Below are 24277 nucleotides of genomic sequence, written 5' to 3'. Positions count from 1 at the left end.
ATTCAACCTCCCATTTATACAAGATGCAGCCAAGACATGAGTACAAGAGTAATTAGGAATCAATGAACTCACCTGCAGCTATCATGGCCATGGGTCAGATTACATTATGTTTTACACAACCAGACAGTTCAAATACATTTTAAATTAAATACATTTACATTTGAAAAGTTGTCAAATGGGACATTTGGCAATAATGGTTGCAAGTAGTTGCATGTTGCAAGGAGTTGCATTGGTGTGGTGTGGACTGGCCTTATAACTACTAGATTTGTTTTAGTATTAAGTAAAAGGGTATTGGAAGTAAAAATATCAATACCTTATTGTAGAAATAGGGTCCCATTTCACAAGTTTTCAAATGTATAAAATATATAAATCCTTTGAAAAAGTCTGAATAATAATAATCACAATCTACAAAGTAACTGTTCCATAGCTCCTTCTAACGCGATGTAGAGTAGCAGTAAAACTATTGAAAATGGGAAAATTAACAACAATTGTATTTCCCGTATACACACATAGTAAACTGAGTGCCATGTGTTATAGATAATTACATTTTAAATCGTTCCACGTTCCCACACATAATAGGAGTGGGCAGGACCCTGCACTGATCCTCTCATACAGTATAGCCTACGTCTTAGACAGGAGGTTTGGAAAGGATGTGACCAGCTGGATTGAGACGCAGCCCAGCACAGTGGCCAGAGGAAAGGGAAGTGACCACACAGAGACAACCATCTCATGATCAGAGGGGACTGCATGGGGGCTTAACAACTCAAACCCAGTTTGGGCTTATTTGTTTCTGTTGACGTTCTTTAATCTTAACCACATTCAACACGCCATCCATATTTTTGGCATATCTACAGTATATAGGTGGAAATGTTCAAACATTCAAACGTTCAAACAGATCTGCTATTTTGGCCTAATGTTCTCCCCAGAAAAGGGATGCTATAGGTTCATGTGTTAATTGATAAACTTTCTAAAACGGCAATGTCAATGCAGAGATAAAGAAATAAAAAGCAAACAGACACTATACTATAGTCATTGTTAATATAGGCTAGCTGTCAGTAATTTGTACTTATTTCTTTCTCTTTTTTTTTACATTGTGAACTAACTGTTCCTTGTGAATAAATTAACATGGCTTGAGTGTAATTTCAACATGTGAGTTTGTGCTGCAGTTTCCAACAGGAAGACGCAGCTTCCTCTTGTTGGCTGTGCTCCTAACTTTAGTCTCAACATCAGGAAACTCAAATGTGGCCATTTAGAGCAGTGCTAGCCTATAAACATCCTCTCTGTCTGATCCATAGATATCCATTCTATGAAATTGTGTCAACAAATTAGTTATCAAAGTGATATATGAATAATGATAATATATGCATTTTTGATCAAGTGAAGATATTTATTGTGGATTATAAAAAGCTGAAATAGAAGTCCACTTATTGAAGTGATAAAGTGTAAAAGCAAAAGTTGGAAACAAATACTTGGCACCAGTTAACCATACAATATATTAATATTATTATCATCAACATCATCATCATCAATAACACATTTTTAGTACAAAATTAGTCATGTTATTAAAAAAATCCATCCCGTCCACAAAAATGAAAATCCCTTGACATGGGCGAAAAACTCTTCATCTTCAGTAAGTTGCTTCTGCTGATCGCATGCTGACATTCTCCTGCAAACAAATGCATTATTTTGTCATTTGGGTATTCAAGGCTTAAAGAAAAGCTAAACAACAGGTTCTATTCATTATGCATAAAGGTCGTTATTAAGCCTTGTTGTGAACCTTGGCTGACGTGAGCTCTACAGAACATGGCAGGATCGAGGTTCTCTGAAAGGGTTGCTGCCCAGCCCTGTGGGCATGCCAACCAGCAGCGCATCCTTGCCTGCATTCTGCAGACAGTACTGTTGCAGCTCTGCAGCAGCCTGGGATACCTGGTGGGGAGGGGAGGGAGAGACTGGAAAAGCTACTAAACACTTAAATGGGTAACTCAATACTAGTGTATTTTCTGTTTTCTGTTATTGTGGGGAAAGCTTTCGCTGAAAAATAGCAGATTGACAAGCTCACAACGCAACGCGTCGTGTCACGTTATGAGCTTGACAATCTGGTATTTTCCTCAGGAAAATGCTGGGGTTTAAGTTTAATACTACATACAGTATTGCAGTGGTTCTTAAATTCGGTTTCATGGGACTCCCAGGGGACCTTGATGGGTTCCAGGGGGTCCCAGTTTTAACCACTTTAATCCTACAGAATACAGAACATCGGCTTTTAGAAAATGGAACCAATTATAACAACTTCTCCAAATTGTTGTTGAGTCCCTGGCACAAATTATTTTCAGATGGGTGTCTGCGGCCAAATACATATTAATCTGGGGGGCCACTAACAAATTAGATACACACTGTATCAGTTGCAGCATAATGTAACCAATTAACCACTTTCAACATGGCATTTCTATTTTGGGCATGTCATTATAGGTGACAATGTGAGATTTCTTTTAAATAGGCTAGCTCACAAAGATCGTCTACTTTCACAATGCGACATATGGGGCTTAAGGTTGGTTAAGTTGTAACTGAAACGCCCCATTATTGTCTTTGCAGGGATATGCTATGAAAAGGTTTTGGATCTGAAACAAATCATATTTTGCTGTGTATTTTGCTGTGTCACAAATCCACCTTATAGCTGAACAAAAGATTTATTTCCAGAATATCATGAATGTAGGTATCACAATATCACTTAATTGTCATTATTACTGTACAGTAGAGCCTAACCAATATACAGTACATTAGACAATACTGTATATACTGTAAACATTCAGCACAGCTATAATATTAAAGATACAATATAGCATACCCTCACACAAGTAAACCCTAAGAACATCAAGCCTCTATACTTTCAATAAAGATAACGTTTTCAGTTTGGTTTCTTTTACCTTGATTCTGTCCACACTGGCCTCAAGCTTCAGTTGTTCTACAAGTCTCCGCATGTTGGACAGATTGGAATTAGAGGTCATGGTAGTAGTCATTTATTTTATTTGAAGGAGAAATAGAGGAAACACGCTGTGATGCCGTGGCTTTGCTCTGCTATAGAACACACTGGCTGACTTCACAAATAAAGTCAGCCCAGGCTGGCTGTGTTTCTTTCCAAATGACCCCTGCTTTGGTCCACTTCCCTTTAGCACAGTTGTGTACAATGACAGAGGCAATGGTGGAAATGAAACACGACCCAACAGTATTGACACAGCAACATTCTTACAGTATTATACTTTAATGTTCTAGTTCCATCTTAAAGGGATAGTTCACCCAAAAAAGTTACTCACCCCACCCACGGACACTTGAATTTCTTTACTTAGATAGATAGATAGATAGATAGATAGATAGATACTTTTTACTTAGATTTTTAGTCTTGAGCACGAATGCAGTATGAATTAAGCCATATTTAATAATGAAAATAGCAGATCTACAAGATTGTGAGATTGTATATCTGCTATTTTCAAGTATTATGTTATTTTATGGATTTCGTTTTTAATTTATGAATTATTTTTGAAGAATGTTTAATGAAAAATGTCTTTATAATCTGATGTCACCCTCTAGTCTAAGACAAGAAATCTCTTGTGAATTCAAAATGTGAAAGGCCTCGGTCCTCCTAACCACATTTGACCCAGCTGGGGAGTAGAATGATGGATTAGCAGTTTAAACCAACTGTGACTGCCAATCGCTGATGCTTTGTTACTGGCCGTATTAGACTGGAATGTAAGATGTGCCTGACAGTATCAGTATCTTCATTATCATCCTGTCTGTATCCATCTACCTCTTCTTCTTCTGTTCTGGAATGCTGTTCGAGTAGTAGAGTACTTGGAGGGCGATGATGCCGTTACAGGCAGAGGATATGACGTAGGAAAGGGCCATCAACGAGTCTCCCGTTTCCTGCACTGAGGTGAAGATGCGAGCGAGGGATCCTGCAAAAAGCAGGAACACGGAAATGGCCGACAGCTGGCCTGTGTGGCAATTTCGGAAGTTAGCGGCTGCCTGGATCAGCCTGCCGATGATTATTGCTGGCATGTTAGAGGCCTGCATGCTGGTGATCACCGACACAGGCGTGACGGGGGACAAGAGCATGACAAGCAGCCCAAAATACACAACCAGGAACAGAAGACCCCGGGCGGATTTCCCTGCATAGTGCTGGATGAGGAACCCAATGGTCGCCGTCTGCAGCATGAGGAAGAGCGCCTCACCCCATGCACTGAAAGGGAAGTTGTTAGCCATGCTGTAGGCCATGGTCCCTGTGGTCGCATACAGCTCCAGAAGCACAGAGTTAAAGCTCAGTCCCTCGGCACTCTTAGCCCTTATCAGTTTCAAGATCTGAGGTAGTTTCACGAGCACAGAGCCCAGGATGATGCCAATCCCCAGGCCTTTGCTTAACACAATCTTCAAGCATGGTACGTTGAGAAAGTTGAAGTCGAGGAAGAACTTGTTGTAGCACGACTTTGGCATGAAATAAGTCACCAAGAAATCCTTCAATGGCTCCATGAAAGAGGAGCTCCATTTCACCTGGAGCATTTCTGCTACCATTGTGCAACAAATCAGTGATCAGGAAGTGGTGCACATTATATACAGTATATGGTTATGGTGGAGTGGTTGACCCTATATGGATGTCATTGATGATGTCCACAATGACATCACAACATCTAACATTAACTTTTAACTACCAGGTCTGGTAACTGGCTGGTATAGTATGGTCGGTGAGGTGGGCTGAGTTTGGGTCAGTGCACTCTCCTTGGTGGAAGACGCACTGCTGGGCTAGGTTATGTAAAACAGCTGAACAATCACCCCTCAAATACCAGACACTATTATGGGGATCGGATCATCTCATAGCAACTCCTCCCCAGCCTACTGACCCAAATATAACCCTATTGCCTCATAAACTACAGACACTCTTCTGCAGCCGGCACCTTCTGAAGAGAGACTTTCAGCTTTTATAGCCTAAGGCAGCACTTCCCTAATCAGACCATAGACGTCATCACTTCAAACTGAATGAGAATGTGAACAGGCACACTCAGCTGACAGGGCTTGTCCATGGTGATGCAATTTTTCGATGGCTCTGCACAGACCTATGCTCCCCTCCTGGCTGTGTGTGTCAGACCCAGAGGCCATGTCTGACACTATGGAACTCCATATCTCGGCAAGACTGAGCCAAAATGCCATATTTGGGATTAATTGTGTCCTCATCATGTCGAGAGCATCATAACCGGCTTATAACCGACTGCAGTCTACCCGTCGCATGAGTTGCTGACCTTTGAGAATAATTTTAAATTCCTCCAACGACTTACAGAACATCAAACCCCAACCAAGTATTTCCAACGTCCACAGGTCTTCAAGAAATAACTTTTTGACACGATTACGTCAGGCCCATACACAATATTCTTCTGGTAAGTGAGACCGCATAGCAATTCCTGAATTGTAAAGACGGAAATAAACACCTCTGCTGCAGGCCAGTTCCTGTAAACCCTTTGTTTTTACATTAATCATTTCATCCATGGTAGCCTACTATTTAGTTTGTCTCTTGACTTATAATGAGAAGTGATTAGCACAAAGGCATGTGTTTCAGAATTGGTTCCAATGTGAGTTAAAGATGGTGAATACTACTCTGAATGTGATCTCTCGAGTGCGGGACCTGGTTTCTGACCCACGGAACAGACAGGTGATAGTCCAGGAAGAGGGCTGTCTGCCCGGTCTGGTCTTGTTCTTGGACAAGAAGGACCCCGAAGTATTGTTTGCCACCCTGCAGACCCTACGATACTTGGCCGAATGGACCCATAACATTGCCAACATGAAGAATGAGTTGGGTATGATGGTGAGCCTGGAGAACTTGATGGAGAGCACTAGTATGTCTGTTGGCATTGTGACCCTGGCCAAAGAGGTGTACAGTATCCTGAATGCACCTGACAACCCTGTAGCGCACACACCAGATATGCCGAGGAGGAAGAAGCCCCAGTTCTTCAACTCCACCAACAAGAATGCCAAGTCTGTCACTTTACACATCCAGGGGCTGGACAGCACTGACCAGCGAGCCTTATGTGAGCAAGCTCTTCTGAGAGTCAAAGGAGTGATCAGCTTCACGTTCCAGATGGCCTCTAAGAGATGCACGGTCTGCATTCGCCCAGACCTACCCACTGAGAGCCTGGCATCAGTCATCGCTGCCACCAAGGTGATGTCAGCACAGCAGGTGGTAGAGAATGAGGCAGGAGAAGAGGTTCTTGTCCCCCTGAACTCCACTGGAGTGGAGGTTCAGAACACCACAGATCTACCAGACTACCTCCCAGAGGATCTTCCCCTTCGGACACGACCTCCGCTTTGGGCGTGGCCTCTGCTACCAAGTGGTAATCCAAAAAGCTGTGTTCCTCTTTTATTTAAGTGTTTTTTTGGTTTGTGTTTAAGCCTCTCTGCGTCGGAAATTATTACACATGTCCGTGGTACACTCTGGATGTAAACACAGGCTTCTGATCTCATATTAATCTTGTTATCAGTGGGGTAACTCTGCAGTCCATGAGAAATAGCTTCTCTGTTCATAAAGAAAGTGGAGGAGAAACATGCCTAAAATGTTTAACTGCGTAAAATTTACTTTTTGGATAAACGAACAGTACAGGTAAAGATAGAGCATGACATGCAAGTAAAATGCTCCTCTAAGCATACCAGGCCTGCCAAGCCAGGTAGGTTATCGTGAGCTCCTGGTGGCGCTATAATAGGCCAATGTGAAAAGGGTGCCATTTCTTCATACACTTTTGATGGCAATTCAACATTAAAAGTCATGTTTTGAGACATTTTGTTCCAAAAATGTGTTTTGCAAAGGTCCACCTGCTGGTGGCGCTATAACAGGCCAATGTGAAAAGGGAGGGATTTATTCCTCTGCCTAGTAGGAATGTGCATGCCAAATTTCCCATTCCCATTTTGTTCAAAATGGGCCAACCCTGCAAACCTTGTAAGCCAATGTTAACCATTTAGGATGGAATATGAAATACCAGACAGATCCATCTTGATCACATGACTGTGAGATACTGTGTGCCGATTTGCCTCCTGGTGACGCTATAGGGCAATTTTGCTTTCTCTGTTGTGTTCTGTGGGTTTCTTTTCTTTTCTGTTCAGTGGCTTTACAGCAAATGGGATAGAGAACATTTCCGCAAGAAAGGGTCACCGTCCAGCTCTAACCTGCGATGCACTCTCAGATTACACTTCTTGGAATAGGGAAGAGACTCCCTTCTAGACTCCCTTCTCACCCACTTCGATTGTTATCAACCCATAATCTCTAGGTTACTTATCAAGACTTGACTCCCACTTACTTCCTACATGAAATTAAATTACTGCTGCCGAAACGAAAAAATCTTGTAACTGCACTTTACAACATCTTCGCTTTATATTTATTACGTGGCCGATTCAGGATGGGAACCACTTTTGGGGGTTTTACCCTTCAAGACGGGAACCCCCTTTGGGGGTTCTTGTTGCTATGTAGCCTACAGTATATAGCATAACATTTTTGTAATTTTTGAATAAATACTGAAGTTTTTCAGAAAACGGGTCAGTATTTAGAAGGCGTTTTTAGAATTGGCCTCAGTCCTAAGGGTTAAGACTGATGTTAGAGTTAGATTTAGGGTTAATAGTCGGACAACGCGCCAAACACCGTCCGACAATGGCTGTCAACAACATCAGTAGTGACCCACCATGAATGGGACACAGTCATTGGATTACTATTCTTTTAAATTTTTTCATGTCATATGAAAGCAGGGAATCTAGCTTCAAATTGACATATTGTTTGTTCAGTTTGACCCACCAGTTGTAGAGATATCTGGCTTATGTCTTGCAGAAAACAGCAAGTTGAGAACACAGGCTTGAAAGGTTCACTTCTTACACCTAGCTACATGTTTAAGCATTTATTTCATATTTACATGTCGATTTCAGCTCTGACATTTCGGTTATGCTCTAGTGCTATTAACTCATTTTGGATAAAAATGAAAATGAAAAGCTGGAGGTTGCACGATGACAGGCTCTCAGTCAATTCTGGTCACACTGGTAGAAAATGTCCAGTAGGCTCCATCGCATGCATGTCTTGAGACTCTTGATACAAGTAGGATAACCTACAGGTATTTATGGGTTGATAACATGGAATCCGCTACCTTTCTTGCTTTCCAAATGGCTGTGAACAATGGACTTTCCTCCTTTCGGCTTTCCAAACTTATTACGGAACACAGGTGACTCCACTTGTGTTATTCTGAACGACACTGGAAAGCGGCCTTCTCTTTGTTTCCACTGTTGCTTCTGAAGTGGCAGCGGTGGCAGCGGTGGCCGAACGGATTGCGGAGCGGTCTTGATACCGGAAGGTCGCCGGTTCGAATCAGCGGTCCGACACGTTAAAATTACCACCGCTGAAGTGCCCTTGAACAAGGCATTGAACCACTACGATGAAATGTTCTATGAGCAGGGCCTGGCTGGAAACAAGTTCTTGAGCTTAGCCCAGATACCCTGGGTAAATATAGTAATCATTTAATTTCATTTAATTTCAAGTATCCGGATCACTATCATGATATTGTCTTATTAACCATAATAGTAGGCTAGTACACAGTTTGAAAAATGGCTATCTATATGAAAGATAAAGTACTCACCAGAATACACACGTGAAAAGATAATGAGCACAAACAAGACAAGTTATTAAGGTCCAAAATCCAGAAAAGGTTTACAGAAAAGTTGAGTGAAAATGCGTCCCTAAACGGAAAAATCGAAAAAGCTGCCTGGCAACTATCACTGAATCTCTTCTGCCCCTTCTAATTCTTATCATGGCTTTAACTATTCTACTATATGGACCCACATGTCGAACTTCTTTCGATTTATTCCTGTTTTTAGGCGACTGTTTTTCAAAAACAGATCTACAAGCTTGTAGTGCCGCAGTCTGCCGCACTATGAGCTTGTAGAGCTGCTATTTTTCAGTATAATATAATGTAATGCTTAAAATACCAAAAGGGGTTCCTGTCCTGGATGGGTTAATACATTATTTTACATTCTCCACTATTCCTCCTTATCTACACACAGGACAGGTGCTTGCCTCTCCTCTGTCCTCTCCATGATGATGATAACAGCCCGCATATGCCTTGGCACTTGACATCAACCAATTGAAATGCAAGCTCAGTCTAACCAGTTTTATTATAATAAATATTAATAGACTATAGACTAGTAAGACACCCTGAGGGCGAGAAGCGTGCATGCATCCACCTGGGTGACGGCAGAGTGGGCAGACGGAAGACTGCTGGGCGAGCACTGGCGCTTTGGCATCAACATATGGAATCAATTCTGTACTGGCCATATATTGAGCGTGTCTTGAGTGTACAGGGTTTGATGAGGTCAGATCAACACAACACATGGAATGTCAGAACAGGAAGGACGGGTGGGGAAGGATCAACATATGGAATGTCAGAACAGGTCAGCTCTATGGGTCGGCTCTATATGCAGATCTAGGTGATGATCCAGTCTTCTCCATGTATGGTTATCCAGGTTAGATGTCAGTGTCGTGATCTTCATATATGGCCATATATGGCCATATATGGCGTGCCGCGCGACGTGTCACGAGGCGTGATGTCACAAGGCGTGACCATATATTGTGGTGTGATGTCACAAGTTGTGACCATAAGGAGGTGTGATGTCACCAGGCGTGACCATATATGGAGATGTGATGTCACGAGGCATGACCATATTTGGAGGCGTGGGGTGACTAACGGACGAACGGGAGATGTCCCCATAGATATGTCTATGCTGGTCCCAGCCAGAGCCATCTACTTACTCTATGGCTCTGGTCCCATGGCTGCTTCCCCAGGAGCGCTAGAGGCCGCCATTAGACCGGCCCCAAGAAGTGAACGGAGTTTGCGCAAACAGCGCAACTCTGTCTATATCTAAGGCTCTGGGCTAGGGGAGGGCGAAACCAACCCACGTGGCTAATGAATTACGACAACAAGTTCCTGTATGCTTATTGGTCGATTGGTGGTGATGATGAAGCAGCTTTAGCAAACGTAAACAAAACGACAGTGACTTCCTGAAGAGAATTCAAGAGATCCAGCTGCTGAAATGTGAACTTCAACTGAATCATCAACACAGACAGACAAACGTGCAGGATTTGTCATCTTCTGGCGTGCGTGTTTTTCTGGAGCCATGGTCGAAGTATTTTCTGGGAAAACTCTTCTGAATAAAGACGGTGATCTTGTCGATCCCGAAGAGGCTTTGAAGAATAAAGTGGTTGGGATCTATTTTTCTGCCGGTTGGTGCCCACCTTGTCGAGACTTCACGCCAATCCTGTGTGATTTCTACACGGAACTCGTGGATGAGAGCGACCCTCCCGCACAATTTGAAATTGTGTTTGTATCCTCTGATAAGTCGGCCGATGATATGGTTGAATATTATCATGATATGCATGGAGACTGGTTAGCTCTGCCCTGGACAGATGATTATAAATTGTAAGTGAACGAAGATACTGTCTACATTATTATTGAGATATTATGATTTGATGTCATACATAGGCTGCAGGCTGCTGTATGTAAGTGGAGTAGTTTGTGTACTCTTAGGCTATACAATATATTCATCTTCACTGTTAGTAGCCTACATCAACAGCTTATTACGCTCCAAGTTAGGCCTATAAGATGCTTAGGAGCGTCGATCTGCTCATACGGCTTATGTCCAGTACAGGCCAAAGTGTCCTCCCCACTTTCTAAGTTTGACAGTTGACACAGACTACAAGGATGGCAGGGGGAAAATACATCAAAATGTTAAATTTATGTTATTACTAAGTAACAAATACCCCCAAAAACAAGTGAATATACCAGTGCCAAATATTGTATAAAATAGGGCTATTTTATTTTGTATTTTCAAATATAGCCACACTGCCAGAGATGACCTGTAGCACAAAACATCTGTAATTGTATATTCTAACACATTTTGATCACCTCAGATGGAGACAAGAGTAGCCTAAGACTCAAGTTAATGACAACAATAATCATTTATTTGTTGTATGTCAGGTATGGTTATATCCTTAGTCTGCATCCCTTGAGTTTCACCACTGATGCCATCTGCTCAATGAATGTACTCATCTGGATGATTTCATTTTCAAGTAGATGATTTCATGTGTGTGTGTGTGTGTGTGTGTGTGTGTGTGTGTTCTATTTGTCTTTCTCTCCACCTGACAGTGAGTTGAAGCAGCGTTATAAGATCACGGCAGTGCCCAGGCTGGTAATAGTGAAGGAGAATGGTGAGGTGATTACAGACAAGGGCAGAAAACAGATCCGAGACAAGGGTCTGTCCTGCTTCAGGACCTGGCTGGAGGCTGCGGAGGTCTTTCAGAATTTCAAGGGCTAGTAAACTACATAGATGTCAAGTCAAGCATCTCTGCCTGGGTCATAAGACTATTAGAACAAAATGTGCGGAGTTGCGTGAAAATGTTTCACATTACAGAACAAAAAACAAACACAAATGGATGAAGGAATACTACATGTTTTTATAACAATTATTCTAACATATGCATAATAGACAGGACTGTAGGCCTATACTGTTATGTGTGAATCTGCTTCATGGTAACTTTAAAGTATGCTCAACTCTGCAACATCGTGTTATAATGGCAAGATTCAAGATTTGTCCCTCACTCATACAAGCAGCAAAATGTTGGTGTAGTGTTACAAAAGACAAAACACAAGATAATGCTGATAATACTGGATGTAATAAAATAAGAAACTAAAATTAGGTTTAGCAGCAAAGGATATTTTCCTTTGCTGCTAAACCTTATTTTAGTTTATGTTATTTATTAATAATCTTGTATCTGCATTTATAGAATATGCAGTAGGTATATGCAGGTATACACAAATAAACTCATATATACAGTATAGTGCAACAGTGTGAGCAAACCTGCAAAGGGGGGTACAAATTGAATGCTGTTTTGTTTTTCTTTTTCAGGGCTCTGATAGACTCTGGGAACGTTCTGAGCCTTGAGCCCAGGGCTTTGTGAGCTCAAGTACAGTACCGTTTTTATTTGAATACTTCATTTAAAAAGGACAGTTTGGGCTACTTTTATGCATTACTAAATAAAATACAAACTTCAGTCTTCCAATGTATATCTAGCTACCATATCTCTACTTTAAAAAGGGCTAAAACGTTTAAGCATTTCAATATTTTTTTAACTTCTTGTATATTTTTAATATTTTTTTACAATTGATTATTAAAAGACGATGCTCACATTTTGGACATTGATTGTTGTCAGTGATTGTGTGTGTTTATGAGGTGAAATGAACTGGGTATTCTTGTGTATCCTAGTCTCCCATTACTGTCTGGTTATGGTGTCATGGAGCCTCTGTGTACTTAAACAGTACACAGAGGCTTGATCTATTCTCCTGTGGTGTCATTAACGCACCCAATGAATTTGACTGAGTCAACAGTCTGTCTCAAGAGACTAGTGGGGAGATGACAGTGGAGAGCAGTGGCGTGCACAGATAGACACTAGGGGGTGCTAGAGCACCCCCTGCCCTTTTGGCAATGTGCCCTTTTGAAGAAAAAAAAGGGTTTTTTTCTTTTTCTTTAAAAAAAATAGCAGACCTACAAGCTCGTAGCGCGCCACTCGGTGGCGCGCTATGAGCTTGTAGATCTGCTATTTTTCAATAGCTAAAGCATAACATAATGCTAACACCAAAAGGGGTTCCCGCCCAAAATGGATTAAGGCAACCGGCCGGTTCCACGCGCTGCACAAGGTGCCCTTTTTTAACTTGAGCACCTGCCCCTCTAAATGTCTGTGCACGCCACTGGTGGAGAGAGTGAAATCATGTGATCTGAATAGTCATCTCATTTGCCTGGTGAAATAATACTGAAATTAAACTCTCATTTGACTGGAGACCCCCCCCCCCCTTTTGTTGTGTGGAGTTATGCATTAATATTAGGATCTGATCTGGGTCCTGTTGGTGTGACGTGACGTGTGATACTTTTGGAGGCTTCGGAAATACTTTGGTCACTGGGTTAGGGTTTTTGTAGTATGGGCAGAATCTGTATCCTTCCAAAAAGGCCTCAACAGAGTCCATTTTGGCTTGACTTACAAGGGAAAGTGTTGAATGTATGTCTTTCTAACCATTGCTTGCATAGCTCTTCACTAAGTCCCTCCCCAACCCATCCTTGTCCAATAGGCACGTTAGCAGCGAAGAAAGGTTGACCTGCATAGCAACCGTTGCTAAACTATTTGGATTGGCATTGGACAATCGCTTTTTGGGGTGGGATTTAGTGAAGGGCTAATTTGCATCTCTGCCCAGTAAAAACCATGAGTTTTAATTTACATTATTGTCTTGTGTTCCTTTTACTGCCACATCATACCAGAAGAGGTCACTATTTACCTTGTAACGGATGGACTAGCTAGCCACTGCAAGTGTACAGCACTATGAGGAGAATATGTTGCCTTCTCACTATCTAGCTCACACACAAGTATTGAGTTTGTGCTTGAAATGTACTGTAATTCAACTGTTAATACACATTTCAATCAATCAATCAACTAATTAGTTAGGGTCATAAATTCAACTAAAGCGCACACACATATTAGTCTATACAGTACATCTGTACATTATTATGGTGCATGCCTTCTGGCTTGTTGAGGTGTCAACCACAACAGGACCCAGATCAGATCCTCTTTTTACAGTGCAAAGAAATGGTGGTGTTTGAGAACCAATTAGTCTGACTAATAGAAGAAGGGACAAAAAACTTGTTTCAGGGTTTTGGCAGGTCTGTGTGTCAAATCAAATCAAATAAAAAGAACTAGTGGCCCCTCCCGTTTGGGGAGAGCTCAGCTGGCGAGAATTTCTGGGAACTCACATTAGACCTAACTGACATGAAAATAAGTAGTCTATTGTTGAACAGCAAAAACAATCTCGTTTCACAGGCAGATTTTCTGTCAACCATCCATGAGCTCAGTTCGAAAGAAAGACGGGTCAGCATGTCGATGTCGAATTTAAATTTGGAGTCAGTGGGATTTTGTAGAATGAAAGGCAGTAGTGTTGGTGGGTGCTATAACGGCGTGCTGAATCAGGTAACAAACGCTGCCTTTATGCGCGTGGAGCTGAGTGAGAACTAGGCGGGGGCACATGGGGTGGGGTGGACCAGAGAGAAGCAGAGAGAGTGCAGACTCAGAGCAGACCTAATAACGCTATCCTGTTCACCGCAAGTTGCGCTCAGTGAATCCCGGACCGGTCCGGACAGCTCCATCCTCCAGGACCGCACGCTAGTCAGTCGAGAGACCAGACCATCCTGAATGAACAGCCGAATAGCAACGGGGTTTGGTAAGTAGCCTATTCTAAAAGTAAGGAGAGAAATAGCTGCAGGAAACAGCTTCTAAAATCAGCAATAAATCGCATGGCTGCATGGTGTTCTACAAGTTACTTAAATATCGTATAGCCTAATATAAGTTAACATTAACAAGACAAAACGCACGTGTGTGTGCGTGCGCGTGCTTTCACTGGACATTTTAATAGGGCTACGGGCGGCTGCTTATAAAGAAAAAGTGTCATTCTGGGTCAGAATGACACTTTTTCTTAATGAATGCAGTATGGACGTGTAGGCTACCGCTACTGTTCTTCTTTAACAAACTCCTGAACCTTTCCGCGCACGCGCGCGCGCGCACACACACACTTACTGAAAGAGCTGGGGTTTTATCAGGGAAATAGTTCTAATCCAGCTTAACAGACATTAACAACTAAAGTGCCTCATTCCCTGAAATATTTGGTTATAGTTCCAGTTGGTTTTCTCATGTTGGATCAATGGGACCAGATCAGGCCTATGTGGGATTCCATTGTAGTATGATTTTTATTTTATTTTATGTTTATTATGAGCTCTTAGTGGAGATTGATTGATTGATTGATTGATTGATTCATTACTTTATTAACAGATTGGAGAATTACAGTACATTTCAAGCACAACTCAATACAAAACTGTTAACTGTGGACAACACCATAAAGTATTACACTTGTTTACAATAGGGCCCACCATGTTCAATTCATCATAACAATTAGAGATGTACAAATATACTCTTCTATATAGCCAAAAACAGGAAATCATCATAGGCGGTAAAAAGGGAAAAAAAACAAACATATACAGTGAGGGGGGAAAAGGGGTGGGTGGGGGATTCAGGTTTTACGGGGGCCAGTTTCGAATTGCAGCCGTCCGTAGGTGCCCTTTGAGAGCGGTTTTGAAGGAGTCAAGGGATTCGCATGTCTTAATGGTAGGGCGTTCCACATTTTGGTGGCATAGGAGCGAAAATAATTTAGTCCCTTGTTTGTGCCGAATCTGGGTTGCACATGGGTTGTTGAACTCGCTCTGGTGTTGTGGGTGTGGACTTCATTGACATTAAGGAAGTATTTAGACAGGTACATGGGTATCTTGGTGGTGTATCGAATCTTGTGGACCAGACCCATTGCAAGATGCTGTACTCTGTCGTCGACCCTAAGCCATTCCAGTCTGTCAAAATGGGCAGCAGTAGGCCTACAGTTGGAGGCCATCGATATTGTCCTTTTCTTTTTGCTGAGGTTTGCGTGATCTGCGCAAAAGGACAGTTAACCCATTTTGGGCGGGAACCCCTTTTGGTGTTTTAAACATTATGTTATAATTTAGCTATTGAAAAATAGCAGATCTACAAGCTCATAGCGCGCCACCGAGTGGCGCGCTACGAGCTTGTAGGTCTGCTATTTTTGAAAAATCGTGAAAATATTTATTTCAGAAAACTGGAGGATTTAGAAGGATTTAAAAAAAATTGAGGTCAGGCCTAAATGGGTCAAATGATAAGGGACAATATCGGTGGCACCCAACTGTATGCTTTTTTGTTATAGTGTCATTATCAGCCTATAGTGCCTACAGTATGGTATCAACATGATTAATGGGACACTGTAATGCGATATGATATGTCATGACGTATTATGTGCCTTCTCTGCCCCAAAGATAAGGTTTCCTCCTCTGAGATGCTCAGTACAGCAGCCGCTTTGTGCTTTTGTGCTGTGTGTGCGTGTGGGCGTGCGTGCGTGCGCCAGGGTGTGAGTGTGTGTGAGTGTGTGCGGGCTAGTGGGCATGTGTGCGTGTGTGTGTGTCCTGTCCTTGTGTATTTGTCCGTGTGTATGCTGCGGGCTGGTGTGAAACTATGATGTAACATCCCTCTTTCATTAATACTTCACCTCGAATTATATAACAGATGTGCTGTCTTGTTTAGGCAAGGATATAGAAATATTATACGGAGGCTTTAATAACCACATTAACCATCCCTGTTGCCCCTATGTTGGGCATGGCATTATATGCTAAATCACCTGTCTTTCACCTGTACATAAAGTTAACCAATAGAAATTGCCCACATAAATTATCCAGTGTAACAGAGAGGGTTCAGTTGCCTGAGACAATCCAAGGAGTTGTATTGGCTCTACAAAGCCAATCCTCTGGCTTTAATAGTCACTGCATGTTATCCATCCACGTTAGGGACAGCGGTTGGCTCTGCCTTCCCTGGTAAAGTTGTCCCTATAGCTGGATGTCCAGGAGGCAGAGGGATGCAATGAACTAAGTCTGGATCTGTCGTCACGGTCTGTACTGTACTGGCTGGCACTGGTTTGAGCTTTTCACTAGATTGGTGTCAATACAAACATTAGTATCTGGGGATTCACCTTGTGTTTTGCCAGGATAAAATGTGTGCACAAATACAGTATATCCGTGTTTCTGTTTCTGTTTTGCTGTCCGTGCGTGCGTGCGTGCGTGCGTGCGTGCGTGCGTGCGTGCGTGCGCTTTGACTTGAGGACCCATGAGACCAGCTCATGTTGTCTGCACATTCTGAAGAGCTCACTCTCTTGGCTTGGGTTACACATTAACAAGCACTCTTGTCTATTATTGGCTTCGCTTTTACCCGTCGATTATTTCTATTGTCTCATTCTTACATTATATCTTTGATTCAAACTAAGTTTTGAAGATTGTTATAATTAGATTTGATGTAAGAGTCCACAAGAGTAAAATTTGTAGCAGCAATGATAAACAATAACAAAGACAAAACTAGAAAAAGTGCCCTTCTGGGCACAGGTCTCCACCAGGAGGATAGGACTGTGTGAGATGTTTGGCAAAATGTTTAGGAGTAATCTAAACATGTTTGCCTTTTTTTTTTGCATTTTGTTCCAAAAATGTGTTTTGCAAAAATCAACCTGTTGGTGGCGCTATAACAGGCCAATGTGAAAAGGGTGGGATATATTCCTCAGCCTAGTAAGAAAATGTGTGAAAGATTTCACGTAAATTGCATGCTGCGTTCATGATTTGAGGCTTTTGTTCAAAACGGGGCAATCTTGCAAACTGTGAAAGCCAATTATAGCCAATTAGGATGGAATATGAAATATCGGACAGATCCGACTTGAGCACCATAGAGATACTGTGTAACGATTAGTGAGATTTTTGGACAGAATCTGGAGGAGTAATATAAAAAAATGTGTTTTACAAAAGTCGACCTCCTGGTGGCGCTATAAAAAGCAGATGCGGAAAATGCGGGGCAGAGGTTCATCGTTGGCATCCAGGGAGTGTGTGTGCAAAGTTTGGCATCAACCGGGTTAACGGTGCCGGAGATTAGCTGGTAACGGACGGACGGAAGGACGGACGGACGGACGGACACACACACACACACACACACACACGGACGGAGTGCAAAACATACTCTCTCCCCATGCCTTCGGCCTGGTGGAGACAATAAAGAATAGCAACGATAGGCAGAAAAACATATCTAAGTATGTACAGTAGCCTACATTGGTTATAGCACACTTTGAAGTGCTTGAATGTGCTGTGTTTAGGGTTCCTTCCTATTAACCATCTGTGTACTGTATGTCCACACTGCAGTATGTGTGTAATAGTTCCGTTTCTATTTGTATCTTTATGAGCAACTAAACCTTAATGTTTACTCTTGTCTGTTATATATGACCCTTTTCACCATTGATCGTTTCTATCATCTAATTCTAACAATCTCCCCCCATGTAAAGACATTAAATTGTTCTGAAACAGCCGAGAAAATGAGTAACACAACTGTACACTACGTATCTCTCATTCATTATACACAAACTAAGTTATTTTACCAATAATTACATATAGATGCTCTATGCTTAGCATTCTGCTTTGCCTTTTCGTGGTTCACTGAATAAGAGAGAGCACTATGGGAATAAATCACTGACAAAATGAGTAGTACTTAGCAGTCGTTAATTTTCCTTCACTGCACAATGTGAATGAGGACATTGTGGAATTGGGTGGTGACTGCATTGATGGTTTATATATTTTATGGAGGAGATCAATCTGTTTTCTTGTTCCATTTGGATCACTTGCCTGATTCATTGCATGCCACAGATAAATCATGAATGAATTAGTACTGCAGGCAGTAACCCCAAACGTTTGTGTTCCCTGCTGGCTGCTGCCCATTTTAAATGAATTTAGTGTGACACACTCATGTTCACTGTTCAAAAGTCAAGCGAGCTAAGCTCCTTTATACTTACTGCAAAAATGGCAGATCTACAAGCTCACATGACTGTAAGGTTGTATACCAGTGGCGTGCACAGACATTTAGAGGGGCAGGTGCTCAAGTTATGTTATGTTATGCTTTAGCTATTGAAAAATAGCAGATCTACAAGCTCATAGCGCGCCACCGAGTGGCGCGCTACGAGCTTGTAGGTCTGCTATTTTTTTTAAATAAAAAAAAAAAAGTAAAAAAAAAAAGGTTTTTCTTTTTTTTCTTTTTCAAAAGGGCACATTGCCAAAAGGGCAGGGGGTGCTCTAGCACCCCCTAGTGTCTATCTGTGCACGCCACTGTTGTATACTGTCTATTGTTTTGCACTACTAGGCATAGAGAGGAAGAGAGGAAAAGGGAGCAAACGTGATGTTAATATGAGGTGTGTGCCTTGTAGTAGAAGTGAAACAGGAGAGAGAGAAACATGTAGTGTGTTTAAGGGTCTTCCAGATGGCAGGTCTGGCAGGGGAAACCAGTCTCTAATGAATGGTAAAGGAAATCACCTGAGGGAACTAGAGACATCAAAGGACCCTTTCTCTACTTATTTTTCTCCTACCCCCCTTTCTGTCAGTATTAGAGTCAAATGCAACTCTTATTACTGTCTCTCCTTAATTCTCTTTCTAGCTTTGCTTTTCTTCATTTACAACTCTCATACTAGGTGTTTTCTTTTATACAGCAGCAGTGACTCACTCACTGTAAGTAATAGCTGAGGTTAGCTTTTGTGCTGGTCTCTTTGCCACCTTCTCTTCTCCATTGAATCCAGTCAAATTCATTCTGCCTTCAGGACATTCTTCTTGTTAAAGTGAGGTGTCCAAGGGTCAAGTTCAGACAGATTGCCTGAGAAAACAAAACAAAAACAACAGACCTGTCACCTGACATTCCTCCAGTCCAGGCCAACATGTGCACATACTGTATAGATCACACACACAGCACTGACTCATACCAAATAATGAAGGGTGGGTCCTTAATCAGTATTTCTCAATATTGACACATTTATGTCTAAACTCCCTTGATCACATTATTCAACAATGTACCTCCATATTTATTACTGAAATCAGACTTGTCAACACTGATGAAACAGAGGCAACATAGACGGGTTATGGTTTAGTTTAATTGTTTTCTCCTTTCTCCACAGAGGATGGAGGATATTTGCAATATCTAATTATTGAATTTGGCCCATTAAAATGTACCTGTCACAATGTAAAATTCAACATATTAGCCCACAATGTGTGTGCATGCAAGTATGTATGTGCGTGCACTTGGGGCAACCATCATTTTTTTGTATTGTACTTCCACTTCAGACTACGTCTACTGTACAGCATATATTTGTTTATTATGAATTCCAGCAGGCTGCTACTTGGAAGGGCATCAGACCACGAAATACCAAAGACGACAAACCATATCAGATACCACCAGGTCTAAAACACCTCACCTCTCAGACAAAAGAAAACATGCAGGGATTTACCTGGGATTAAACCTTTTCACAGCAGCCACTGAAATAGTAGCTGGTAAACATAGGTGTAACCAATGACACTAATTGCAATGACAATTTAGACAACTAAATGCAAGTGATTACAATAAGAAAGGTAATCACTTGCATAATAGAATACAAAGAGACAGAGTGTAGTGCCTCAGGAAAACCAAGAACCTAGCATCAGTCGAAACAATACTATCAGTATCAAAAATAATTATATGTACTGTACGTTGAAACTATAGGACAATGAATGAAACAAAACGAATCTAAATGACATTCTTAACATTGTGGGTTGTTTTTTTTAAGAAAACAAAACACATGCCTGAAGTAATTAACCATATGAACCCTAGCATCCCTATTCTGGGCATACTACTGAACATTTAGTGAAAATAATTTCACATATAGTGATGGCATCACAATGTGACAAGTAGGTTAAGTCAGGGGTTCTCAACGTTTTTGGCCGGGGACCCCCGGAAATGCTTTGGCAATGTCTCGGGACCCCCGCCCCGCCCCCCTCCCGACCACCCCCCAATATAAATTGACTGCTACAATAACCTTAAACCATTTTGGGCGGGAACCCCTTTTGGTGTTTTAAGCATTGTTATAATTTAGCTATTGAAAAATAGCAGATCTACAAGCTCATCGAGTGGCGCGCTACGAGCTTGTAGGTCTGCTATTTTTGAAAAAAGTGAAAATAAAATTAAAACATTTTTTTTTTTTTTTTTTTGAAAATAATTTGGGGACCCCCTAAAATAATCTGGCGACCCCCCGAGGGGTCGCGACCCACGGGTTGAGAACCCCTGGGTTAAGTGGTTAATGGCTCGATTCCATTTAGTGTAGCACTATAGCAGTCTTTCCAGTGAGCCAAGTTGCCAACATGTACCTGTCTCTGTTTGACCTGATTGGAGCACAAACTTAATTAGTTAAAACACTGTAATGCAATATAATATAATATGCCACGCACATTGACACATGACCCTTTGAACCTATACAACTTTATACCTTTAAATCCGGGACAGCATCCGTGTCATTGCTATACATTATTATTATTAGGCCTATTCATATTTCAGAAAACTGTTTTTAGAAACGGCCTCAGATCCAAATGGGTTAATATTAATTGTATAATACACAAATTCTGCACAGTACGCACATTCATGTATAATAGTTAGAAGTATTATTTGTTTGTTATTTGCTTATGGGCAGCCATATAGCTTAGTAGTGCGTAGAGAGGCGGTCTGGTAATCAGAAGGTCATGGTCAGCCCAGTCAGGGACGGATTAACACCCACAAGGGCCCCTGGGCCGGTAATGTTTTTGGGGCCCCCATAGCGAGCGAGCGCGCAAGATTTTTGTGGGGGTTTTTTTGTGTTTATCATCTTTTTGACATTAATTTAACTAAATCAATGGCCAATTTCAGGGCCTCAAACCCAGTGGTCCGCGTGGTCCAGTTTCCTTGAAGGGCCCCAGAGAGCCAAGGACCCCTGGGCCACGGCCCCACTGGCTAATTTGGCCCTGAGCCCAGTAATACGTGTAGAAGTGTCCCTGAGCAACACACTTAAACCTTAGCTGCTCATAGTTCTCGAACGAAATCTGAAATGATTGGCTGAAACTTAAATTCTCCTGCGGGATTAATTAGGGTCCACAAAAAAAAGAAAAAGTTGTTTTTTGAAGTGGTTCCATGTCTAAAAAAAACATGGTAGGCTAGAAACTAGTCAAATGCACAATACCTTCCTTAATATGAGCGGCGGCGGTGGCTCAGGGGTAGAGTGGCCGGATGGTAACCGCAAGGTTGCCAGTTCGAACCCGGGCTCCCCGAGAGTTAGTGTCAAAGTGTCCTTGAGCAAGACTCTGAACCCCTAAATGCTCCCGATGTGCTGTTCGGTGCCTTGCATGGTTTCTGCCGCCATCGGTGTACACTATGTGTCATCTACACAACTATAAGTTGTGACAATACATTACAAATCTGGAATGTTGAATCTAGTATCATTAGACCCGCGAGTTATCCTACCAGTCTATTTCAAGTGCTGTTGCGGTGTAAAAGGTCTATACCTCAGACACAGAAGGGCTATGGTCTGCACACTGCAACACAGACAAACACATGAAGGGCTATGGTCTGCACACTGCAACACAGACAAACACATGCAAACACAATATGCCATCGGTGTGTGACTTCTGCTGCAGTGGTGTGACGCTTGTCTATGAATGGAACAGGGGAATTGAGAATTAGAACTATGCTTCTGTCCTTTCTTTCTGTCTGTCCTTCTTATCTCTTGCACCCACATAGTGAAATCATCTGTCAATTTTGTCTGTACCTCCTTCTCCTCACCTATAATATGTAGGTGCAGCACGCACGCACACGCACGCACACGCGCGCACACGCACACACACACCTCTAGGCAGGAAGCTGCAGAAGGAGGGACAGGAAGTGCATTTTGTGTCTGAACCAGATGCCCCAGAGATCAACACAGGAGGTGCCTCTGATCTCTAGACCCATCTCTCTCTCTCTCTCTCTCTCTCTCTGTGGCTCTTTGTCTCAGAGTATGTTTTGCACTCCGTCCGTCCGTCCGTCCGTGTGTCCGTCCGTCTGTGAACAGCTAATCTCTGGCACCGTTGGCTTGATCGCAGCCATACTCTGCACAAACACACTCCCTGAATGCCAGAGCTGAACCTCTGCCCAAAAGTTTTCACATTGGCTTGTTGTAGCGCCACCAGGAGGCCGCTTTGTGCAAAACATATGTTTTGACAGTACACCTACAGATTTTGTCCAAACATCACGCAAATTGGTACACAGTCTCTCTAGAGTCATTCAACGAAACATGTCTTTCAGATTTTTCAGACTCCATCCTGATTAGCTAAGAATGGCTTCCAAAGTGCTCCGTTTCAAACAAAATGCTGCAAATCAAGTCAAGTCGCGTCACACACACACACACACACACACACACACACACACACACACACACACACACACACACACACACACACACACACACACACACACACACACACACACACACACACACACACACACACACACACACACACACACACACACACACACACACACACACACACACACACACACACAATTCCTAAACATTTTGCCAAACATCACACACTCTCCTATCCTCCTGGTGGAGGAACTTTTTCTAGTTTACCATGTTCTGTAAAGCATTTTGTAACCTTGTTTGGAAAAGAGCCATGCAAATTCATTAGCATTCTCCCTCTCTTTCCTTTCTGATAGTTCATTTGGTATTCATTTCATATCTTCAACTGCCCCACTTCCTCCTCACTCTCCCTTTCTCATCCCTGCAACTATTAGTTCTATTTCTATTTCGGGCAAAATGGGAATTCAATGTGTCAGAAATGGGAAAAACACCATTTATCAGCTCTGTCATTTCAGGAAGCAAGGGAAATGCATCCCCGGCCCAGCCGTGGGCACTGAAGCTCGTTTCTCTGTTTGTGTATGAGCTTGAAACTGTTTACACTGCTCTAAAATAACGCTCTGTAGATTCTCGGCCCTCAATCCAAACAACATTATGCAAACACAGATGTGGGAGATTTGTGATGGAATCTGTGACTGAGTCTAATCAATAAGACCAGAGTGTGTAAACCAATAGAAACAGAAATGGGGAAGTTATAACTGTGCCACAAAACCACACAGAAACAGGAACTCTTGCAATATCATAATACATGTTGCAGTAATGTTTGTTTCAGTTTGTTTATGTCGTTTTTCTGGTGTAGTAATGTACTCTTATCGTATTGATGTGGACATGGTGTGATACACGTCATTCCCTGTGTACCACATGTCCTCTAATGCCTGACAGCAAGTACCTGGTTTGATTCCCGGCCGCCCAGACCGTTTGCTGCAAGTGACTCCCATGCACCTTTTCAGAGTTTCTTGTCTTTCTACTATACCAGGCTGTACCAAGCTAAAAGAAAATCCCGAAGATAATGCGATATAACGCAACTAATGCACTATTCTATACTTCTAGTACACTTAAGCCCCATTTCATATTTCGGCTCACAATGTGTCGCATCGCGATGCCTTGTGTGAGCTTGTAAATTGTCTATTTTCAAAAGATTGTAAAACATAACTGTTCTTCATCCTGCTATATTTTAGTTAATGGCCCACCAGCATGAGAAACAGTGAAATAGAAGATACATTAAAATGCTAAGACAGTGTTATTTCACTAGGCTAATTTAGAATTGTGTATATTCTTTTGACTTGTGGGTGAATTAAGGACACAGTCAGGGACTACTTCTGAGGCAA

General features: G+C 42.1%; 5 protein-coding genes across 5 annotated transcripts in view; 3 read left to right on the top strand and 2 right to left on the bottom strand.

Annotated features, from left to right (window-relative positions):
* Positions 1–845: 845 nt before the first annotated feature.
* On the bottom strand, positions 846–3119 carry gng10 (guanine nucleotide binding protein (G protein), gamma 10). The gene is made up of 3 exons (XM_079525191.1): positions 2922–3119; positions 1778–1926; positions 846–1666 (listed from the first exon to the last, which is right to left on the bottom strand). Exons 1-2 carry the CDS (start codon positions 3012–3014, stop codon positions 1795–1797), a joined length of 225 nt encoding a protein of 74 aa, XP_079381317.1. The 5' UTR covers positions 3015–3119; the 3' UTR covers positions 846–1666; positions 1778–1794.
* Positions 3120–3795: 676 nt separating this feature from the next.
* Positions 3796–4560, bottom strand: LOC306939437 (mannose-P-dolichol utilization defect 1 protein-like; the record flags this gene model as incomplete). The annotated part of the gene is made up of 1 exon (XM_079524025.1): positions 3796–4560. The coding sequence occupies one exon, from the start codon at positions 4558–4560 to the stop codon at positions 3796–3798; it is 765 nt and encodes a 254-aa protein (XP_079380151.1).
* Positions 4561–5620: 1060 nt separating this feature from the next.
* Positions 5621–7154, top strand: LOC306939435 (armadillo repeat-containing protein 1-like; the record flags this gene model as incomplete). The annotated part of the gene is made up of 2 exons (XM_079524023.1): positions 5621–6368; positions 7132–7154. 2 exons carry the CDS (start codon positions 5621–5623, stop codon positions 7152–7154), a joined length of 771 nt encoding a protein of 256 aa, XP_079380149.1.
* Positions 7155–10000: 2846 nt separating this feature from the next.
* nxnl2 (nucleoredoxin like 2) lies at positions 10001–12245 on the top strand. Its single transcript, XM_079524440.1, has 2 exons — positions 10001–10478; positions 11205–12245. Exons 1-2 carry the CDS (start codon positions 10177–10179, stop codon positions 11371–11373), a joined length of 471 nt encoding a protein of 156 aa, XP_079380566.1. The 5' UTR covers positions 10001–10176; the 3' UTR covers positions 11374–12245.
* Positions 12246–14183: 1938 nt separating this feature from the next.
* The window catches only part of csgalnact1a (chondroitin sulfate N-acetylgalactosaminyltransferase 1a), a 50162-nt gene continuing 40068 nt past the window's right edge, over positions 14184–24277 (top strand). Inside the window, exon 1 of the mRNA XM_079524140.1 lies at positions 14184–14318. The gene's annotated coding sequence lies outside the window, so the exon portion shown is untranslated. The remainder of the gene's footprint in view (positions 14319–24277) is intronic.

This window comes from Electrona antarctica (assembly GCF_951216825.1).
Source record: "Electrona antarctica genome assembly, chromosome: 16".
NCBI classification, from domain to species: domain Eukaryota; kingdom Metazoa; phylum Chordata; class Actinopteri; order Myctophiformes; family Myctophidae; genus Electrona; species Electrona antarctica.
The sequence above is the reverse complement of the archived record's forward strand: the minus strand, read 5'-3'. Positions and strand labels throughout refer to the sequence as shown.